Source organism: Trachurus trachurus, assembly GCF_905171665.1.
Source record: "Trachurus trachurus genome assembly, chromosome: 9".
Lineage (NCBI taxonomy): Eukaryota > Metazoa > Chordata > Actinopteri > Carangiformes > Carangidae > Trachurus > Trachurus trachurus.
Genome location: NC_139895.1, coordinates 17,905,948 through 17,914,979, shown reverse-complemented (window position 1 = coordinate 17,914,979; position 9,032 = coordinate 17,905,948). Strand labels below are relative to the sequence as shown.

Here is a 9,032-nt window from a genome sequence, read left to right as displayed (position 1 = left end):
CAGTGTGTGTAAATGTGTGTGTGTGTATGGATGTGTGGGTAATCATCAGTGCTGCAATGACATAAATGTGATGTAAAGAGATGTCAAGTCACGGGAAAATAAGAATCACTAAGTGTCAAAAAACAAGATTTGGCATCTTAGTTGAAGGTTTAAGAGGGGGAGGAGCTGTCTCTCCCCCTTCCAACATCAACTTTTTTCACTCACAGACGGAGAAAGACCACTTAAATATTTTTCTGAAAAAAATAGAGGGTTCCTTGAGAAGCCTGCTCTGATGCCCAATCAAGCAAACACACGCCGCACCCAAAACCCTTCCCCGCCCCATCCCACCCACAACACCCACCCACCCACCCCACCCCGGTGTTTCCCTGCAGCCTCGGGCAGATTCAGGCCACACTAGGTGTAAATGCCCTCCGGGACAGAGGGAGGCGCTATAAAGTGAAGAGTGCTGCTAGGCAGACCAGCAACAAAGCCTGCAGCGGACTTGTGTTCTGCAGGTGTGGCGCAGCATTCGTTTCACTTCGGGAAGGCTCAGCTGGTTCATGACTGGTGTCATCTAAAGGGTAGAAGAAGAAAGGAGGTGGATTGTTATTTAGGGGGGAAAACTTTAGAATATATTACATATAAAATAACATCATGTCTTTAATGTAATCTCATATTTTAGTTGTGATCTACACAGCCATGCTTGACTGCGATGCCTGAGCTCAAATCTGTGAATGTAGCGTCTGAGTTGCCATATGAACCTCAGTTGCTAAATATTTTCACTCTTTTCCATAGAAATGTTTTGAGTTTATCTCTCAGGTGCCTCCTGTGTCTGCCTGGCAATGGCAACAGTATGTGTGAGCAGCCATGTGCCCGCTGCATCATGGGAAAGGAGCTGAACCATGCGCAAAGGACAGACAGAACAGAGGACTGGACAGTTACATAACTATACAAGTGTGTGCGTGCATGTGTGTACGTGCGCGTGTGTGTGTGTGTATGTGTGGTAATGGGTGGAGGGACAGGGCAACAGCGGGATGACGGATGAATGTTTTAATTTCCCTCCTTTGGAGAGCATGATAGGAGAATGAGCCAAATGCAGCATGCAAGGTGAGCAGCAGCCACTGAAGATGCAGGCAGGATAGCAAAAATACACAGGTAGAAAATCAGGCAGGAGGGGAGGCAGGCGGGCTACACAAACATCTTATGCTATGGCCTTGTATATCTGGCTTTGTGTGTATGTGTCCCCCAATATTAAATGAGCATAGCACAGCTTAAAATACCGGTAGTGTAACACAACACATTTTTCTTTAATAATAACAGTTTGAAATACATTGTAAATGACTCTTGTCCTGGTTGTGGTAGTTTGATTTCTGCTGTGTATTCCCAGTGAGGGGGACATTTGTGTTGTTTGAGTCAATGGGGTGAGCTGGTGCTGGGAATGAAACGGCAGCATGTGGGTGATGTGGAGTGTTTTCACTTCAGTGACTGGGTGAGACACATATGAAGACATTAAAGTGCTGTGCGTTGTGAGCACAGACAATAATCAATGCTGCGCTACAGAGCCGGACCGCAAGTCAGTGAAGAGTAAAGCAGAAAATTAAAGTTTGTCAAATGTATCATTGCCCTGTGAATGTATTGCATGTGTCATTTTTTTTAAATGATTTCTTTTCTTTTCCTTTTTTTTCTTCTTTTTTTTTTTTTTTTTTTTTTTTTTTACAGTGGTTGTGTTAATTAAAATACTCAAGTAAGTGGTTCAGATCAAGGCTGGAGTGTGGGGCACAACATGCAGCTGGAAGTGACAACAGTGTGGAGCATGCACATCTATGGGGAAATCATTCATGCTGTAAACTGAGACATCAGCATGCGGTATAAGTAATACAGTACAAGTACACATACAGTACAGCCATCCATAACAACGATAGCAGCAACAGTGAAGGGACACCGTTTTGAAAGTCTGGCAAACATTCAGTGTAGGAGAAGCATCAGGCAGAGGGAAGTAAAGTGACAACAGTTCAACTTCAAGACAAAAAGCACGAAAGGAGAGAAGCACAGAACAAGAGACACATGTACGGATGTATGGAGGTCACACTGAAGAGAATCAAAAAAGCAGGAAGCCATACTAACCTCGTGGTTCTAATGTATTGTCTACTTTGTCGTTTACATCAAAAACGCGGTCATGTACGCCTATAGTTTTCACACAGCTGTCTATAACAGAAAATAGGGAGAATGAGAGATCATTAGAGGTTTATGCCAAATAGGTTAGTGACATTTGAAGCCACCCCCACCCTCTCAGCCCTGAAATCAAACATCCCAAGCAACAAAGCTCATGGCAACATTCAGATGAGGTATGAAGTGATCTGATCATTTATCATCCTTTTCATAGAAAAAATAAAATCTTAGAAGTAGAGCTCTGTGATAAATGAAAAAGTGGGGTATGTTGGACAGTGAGCAAAAACGTAATTGAGGAGGCAGCAAGGTAACAGGAGAGGCAGACATAAATTGTTTTTATTTTCAATCCAAAATGTATACTTCAGTAAGCTCTATTACAAAGCCTTGTGTTGCATGCAAACACTTACTTGATGGTCGGACGAAAACTTTGAGCTTCAGGCATGTTTTCCTCCCGTTCTCAGCGATGGTGGAGGCTGTACAAAAAAAGAAGCAATAAACACAGGTTAAGAAAGTGTTTCTAAAATACCTCAAATTCTATCACGTATGCAGCAAACAATAAAAAAAATCTTGCTTTTCATTTCCACTTTCTGCATGAATACGTTTTCTAGTAATGAATATATTTTCTCTCTTGTAGACAACAGTTAAAACAGAGGTAGTTTATTCAGGAAGAAAATAAGCTTTCAGATAGTTAATGTAGTCTCTTAAGTGGATTTTACAGGGTTAGTCATGGTTCTTGTGGAATAATAGGTAGAAAGTATTTACAGATGTGCTAGAGAACTCTCTCTGGGGAAAGTGAAGTGCTTTGCTCACAGTTTAATTGTAGCACTTTAAGTTTTTTAAAAACTGGCAGTGGCTTAGGAAGGATCAAGGAATATTGCATTAGTTTGACTTGTTTAAGAAAAAGATACCACATTGTGCCAATACCTATTATGTATTTACACATCTATGTATTTTTCAACCATAAAGACCTCAACACTTTTCAATGGACACAAAGTTTACACACACACACACACTGTTGGGGGACGTGTGCGGTGCATGTACGGATGGTTTGCGGTTGCTGTCAGGAAATGGATCCTTTCCTGTCAAGCCCATGGGGTGTGAATCTCTGAGAGTTAGCTACCGTAGTGGTTGTATCACATACCCTAAAAATATCATGTGGAGAACATGTGTGTGTGTGTGTTTGTGTGTGTGTGTGTGTGTGTGTGTGTGTGTGGTTGACCACTAATGGTGCTGTGGTGAGGCACCAGGTGCTGTCCCCTGTCGACCAGGATAGAGGTCAAACACATGGTGGGTGCGTACTGCATGCATCCATCATGGCAGAAAAATATACTATGGGTTTAAAAAAATATACAGTGTGTTGTTTTCTTCTGTCAGGACCTCAGACCAAATGGAGAATAGTGCAGGGTTTTCCCCTAACTCTGATGACATGTTAATGCTATTTTGCTATTACTAGTCCGGAGACCATATTGTCCTCTACGGTGTCTTTTGGGCATCATTTTATGTCTTCTGTGGATCATTCCACAGCTGATGCAATGAAACCATCTTTTCCAAAGACCACCATTTTATATCTGTCAACTCCTCTAGTGAACCTTTACCTCACCCCTCCCCTCCCCTCCCCTCCCTTCCATCTTTCCCAGCTGTGTCACCCACTCTTCTCATCTGTCAGCATGGTCATATCCACTCATCAAAGCCGGACCGACTCGGCCTCATCATATTTACTGCACACGGGCTCGCCAATTCGTAAACGTGCACATGATATATAGTGGATGTGTCTTTATCGTCTTTTAACTGTGTATGTATATAATAATGTGTATGTGTTACCTTTTCTATGTCTGAAATGTGATATTTTATTGTTGTGATTCTTATTTATTTTATGATGTCCTTTAACATCAGAGCAGAGGGACTACCGATGAAAATTAGCCTCTCAGTTAACCTGGGTACATTTACAGTTTTTTACGATGTTTTTATTAATGTACACTGTCCCCTTTCAAATAAACAAACAAACAAAAAAAACAGATTTTCACAGCCTTTTTTTAACAGTTATCTAATCTTAGTCATCTAATCACCTGCGTGCAGAATGTTTTATGTTTTAGATTCAAAGATGTGTCTGCATATGTCGCTGCAATCAATGGCCCATACTTCACATTAAAGCAGTAGGCGGTAGTAGCTGTATCTGTCATCAGAAGATGTGTTTATTAAGATTAATTACTGAGTAATAACTGCAGAAAGAGGTCAAAACATGAAATGGAAATCTATTCATTCTATTTCATTTTGCATGCTCTCTACTCCTGAGATCCAGATGACAGTTTCTTATTAAATGCAAGCTGCATCCTCTTTCAATCATTTTCATTTTGCGGGCCTTCTCCACAGCTCATCAAGTTCTCTCTTTCTCTCTCTCTCTTTCTTTCTCTCCGTCTTTCACTCTCTGTCTATCCCTCTCACCTCATGACCTTGCTTCTACCGTTTTAATGTTGTCGCTTCATCAGCTGTTATCGGTTTCTTAGTCATGTGTCAGTGTGCGAGTGAGGTGACTTGAGATCAGATGCTCCTTTTCACCGCTCGGTTCACATTCGCCAGATGCAGGAGGAGGAAAAAAAAAGTGGAGGAGAGACAGAGTGGGGGCCCTTATTATTTCAGTGTGGAGGCTGCTGATGACACGCTAATGAACCTCGGCCACCATCGCTCACCCACTCAGTCACATATACACACCAGTACCCACACAATTTATGTCACTCCACTTATTGCTCCACTCTTTTCCACTGCTACTTTATGCTCCCATTTTCAACACAGACACAGACACACACACACACATATCATCATCATCGTCATCATCATCTCCAGATGTCTTATCTTCATCATTGTTGTGGGCAGAGCTGAGTCACAGCCATCGACACCAGCCACTTAGCAGAGGCAGCTGATCATGAGAGAAGTATGGCCCTGATGAAAATGGCAAAGAGCATGTGGGGGACGGTGTCATGATGACAGGTTGTGAGGCTGTTGTGATGTTTGTAGGTTTGACCATAACATGCCATCCACCACCTACACAAGAGACAACCACGAACATGAGGCACGAGCGATCACACATCACCATTGTGTTGCCATAAATCATACATTACTTTGTACTTCTAGAATTCAGGATCTATCTGTTTATCTTTAGCTGTTTGCACTGAATATGAAGCTGAGCCGTTGTACAGTACAAATACAGGATGTGACTATAAAGTAAAGTTTGACTAAGCCAGGATGTGGCCAGTGTGTTGACACGCTGCAGATGACTGAGGTGTGTTGCTGTGCATTCTTGACTACAAAGGGAAGATTAAGCTTTGGCTTTACATTCCTTTCTTGGTAGCAACTTCTCATTTTGTGTTTGATGAGGATCCCTCCACCCAGACCCGAGCCGCCTGCGCCAGCTCCTGTTTATTTTGGATTAACATGCTGCAGAGGGCCAGTTTATTGTTCTTGTAGGCCGTAACATCAACACCTGCTATTCTGGTTCCCATCAGGCCCAACAGCCTCAACCATCAATCCATCCAGCCTGAGCAAGTGGCCGCTTTGAAGGACAAGGACCCTGAAAAGAAGTCCCAGGGACAGAGAGGGAGCAGCGGGGGGGGGGGGGGGGGTGGTGGATGGCGAGAGCGAGGTCAGGTTACTCCTCCAAGCCTTGTCCCTTGGCTGGTAATGGCTGGTCCCCTCAGTACACTGCATTATGCATCAGCATTAAGGCAAATGGAATGAAGCAGAATCCAATTACGGAAGAACAAACAGGTGGGCTCACTGCGGCTTAGGCGCGGTATTGTTTCAATCACAGGCCAAGCCAAGCTTTATTGCAACTGTAATGTTATCTGGAAAACACATTTCCTTCGCCTTTCAATGGAAGATTCAACAGCGCAGTCCAGACACAAGGACATGGAACCACGTGTCTGGCATGATTGGACGCTAAAAGCAAAGTTTAGGTTGGCTGTATGCAGCACATAATATCACGGCGGGATATTGATTTGGCGTAATGGAACTGTAAAAGAATACTGTAGGGTGAGTCAGTCCAACTGCCACAGGAGGATTTGTTTGTTATGATTTTTTTCACACTGAATCCCAGTGTCATATGGGATCTTCTCATAGTCAGTGATCCTTTGCCAAGATTTGGTCTGCAGTATTAAAGACAACCATGGAAGCAGTTCACTGAGAATACTCATCCCAAATGTCCAAAAATCTAAACATCGATTTGTCAACAGTTTACATGAAACAATACTGTTGTGTTCAAAATTCACTTTCAAAAGCTAGGCCTTCCATGCTATTATGTGAGGGCGTAACACAAATAGCATCATGTTAGCGTGCCTCAGTCTGCCTCACGTCTCCCTGTGGTTTTAATAACGGTGGTCCAATCCTTTGATCCTTGCTTATTTGTTGGGATGGTCCGAGTTAAACAGAATGCCCTGTGATGCTATGTTCAGCATTGAGTGCTCCTAGCTAGCTAATTCTGCTTACTCACTGAAAAGACCACTGGCCTTGTATTGCACACAATGCACAATCCATGGCCAGAGTTTAGATCCAGAAGTTCAGGATTTTGAATACCTGATTCTAAGGCAGAGAACATGGACAAACACACACGCATTATACACACACACAGCATTACTTTCTAGAAGCTCTAGCCATCTTCTTTCTGCGTTTCCATCTAGCTAATTAGACAGTTTGCAGCCAGAAGAGATTTCTTCTTTTCCGTGTGCAGAAATCACTGCTGGGATTCATTAACATTGGTTTCAGGGTGTGGAATCAGTCAAAAGAGGCCAATTTTCACCCTAAACATGTAGAAGAAAAACCTTGAATTCACAACGTTTTAGACAGAGAAAAGAAGAGAGAGAATATTTACACGACTCCTCAATAGGTAATATCAACTTCTCTACAGTCCAACTCTTTAATGCCTGAAATGGCACACACAGTATGAACTCTTAGAAAATGTACACACATGCTAATATAATTAGCCTACTAAATGTCCTGTATGAAATGTCCTTTCCAACATTCAGCCACTTAAAGCAGAAGTAAGCGATCCGGTCGTTTTGGCTAATGCTGCGTTCCAGGCAGGCTTTTGAAACTGTAAATTACAGCTTCAAGTCACAACTTACGATTTTGTAGCGTTCCAGGCAACCCACTCGTGTTTTTCCGACCTGTTTTACCTGTGAAAGTCACTATAACTGCCACTCGTAACTTCCGACCCGTGAACTCGTACCAGATCGAACTGGTACGACTTCACAGGTCGGAAAAACACGAGTTACGATAACCCATAACAGTCCTCGTCCCTACGTCACCACATTCACGGCGTCCCTTGGCTGCACACACAGCCCTGCATGCCGTTCTCTCTCCTCATTGGATAAAAACTGTAGGATACGATAAATGTTTTCTCCTCGGCTCAGAGCAGAGCAGAGGGACTGGGAGACCCGTGTTTCGGTCCAAACACTCTATGTAAGTGATTGCTGTCGGAAGATATAACTATTTAAGACTTATATTAACACAAATATATCACTTACTTCTGCTTTAAAGTATTTTCTATAGAGAAAACTCTGAGTAGAGGGAAAAAACGTGATAAAAGCACAAACCAACCAGACCAGAGAATGTGTATGTGCATGTATGTTTGCTTGTCTACAAAATGTGAGTGCATGTGTAAGAAGATGGAGGAGGTTTTCCACTGAAGAGGCCCATTAAGCAGATGTTACAACAGCGCACTCACAATAGGGAGGGAATGAGGGAGCTGGGAGAAATAGTGAAAGACGAGGAGGACTTGGACTCAGGCAGCAGAGGGAACATAAACTCTCTCCCCGGTGATGGCTGGCCTTTTGCTCTCCTCTCGTATCTTTTCAGCTTTCCTCCAAAAGTGAACCAAAGTCATCCCATCGTGCCTCTTGCACCGGGGTATCAAGGTCGCAAGCGATGAGGATAAGAATGAGAGAATGAATAAATTGAGGGGTGGGGACAGTGAGTTGCCTAATTACACAATCTGCTAGTTTCTCAACCATCATCTCCCTCTGTTATTGTGTCAGCGTACATCAAGCATCATCATTTTGTGAAAGACGACATAATGACGCTCTAACAAATTACTCTGTATTCTTGAAAATGAAAAGCAAGGGATGGAGAGAATTTCATCATTTCATTCATGTCTTTATACTCAAATTACAATAAAGTTGGTGATTTATTAATCCAAGGCGTAAGTTCATCTTTTTTTAAAGCAGCCACAGAATAATAAATCACTGTACATAATAATCTTTCATTACTGCACTTAGTGTATCACATAGAATCATAATATTATTGTCATTGGCCAAAGTGTCCACCCTCTGAATAAACCGAGTGTGTGTCTGGCGTGCAAATGCATGTATTGTAATAGAGGAGGAATGAAATAGAACAAATAAAAAAGAATAACCAATTAAACATAATGACTAATGCACTGGGTTAATAATATATGTGTTAATGGTTTAATGGCCAAGGATAAAATGTCCTTGTCTTTGCGATGATGAATCCTAATCAGCTCCTGAAGACGGCTGTTAGATGCATGAATCATAATGGACCGAGAGGAACCTCTTGCCCTTTTGAATTGCAGCCCTCTCCTGCCCTACTTTTCCCCTTCATCTCTTGGCTTTTCGCAGCTTTTTTCTGTTTTTCGGCAGACAAAGCGATGACTACTTTATTGCTGGTCAAACCGAAATAACTTGATTAGAGACTTTTCTCTCTCTCGCCTTGTCTTGGCTGTCACCAAGCGTGCCATGACCTAGCTCATGGTCTATTATTAGCCAAGTGTGGCCGGTGGGGTATCTCGGTGTTTGACTGTTTTCAATTTATTTTTTGAAAAGCTGACTCTGAGAACACCAATGAGAATGTCATGGCCAAAGCTTAACAGGTTTTTT

The 9,032-nt window shown here is 42.5% G+C and overlaps 1 protein-coding gene across 1 annotated transcript in view; it reads right to left on the bottom strand.

Moving 5' to 3' along the window:
- Positions 1-428: 428 nt before the first annotated feature.
- efna5b (ephrin-A5b) overlaps positions 429-9,032 on the bottom strand; it is a gene marked incomplete at both ends in the record, with an annotated part of 88,217 nt that continues 79,613 nt past the window's right edge. The window contains 3 exons of the mRNA XM_083978381.1: positions 429-553; positions 2,104-2,184; positions 2,556-2,621. Of these exons, the coding sequence (XP_083834507.1) occupies positions 429-553; positions 2,104-2,184; positions 2,556-2,621 (272 nt within the window). The remainder of the gene's footprint in view (positions 554-2,103; positions 2,185-2,555; positions 2,622-9,032) is intronic.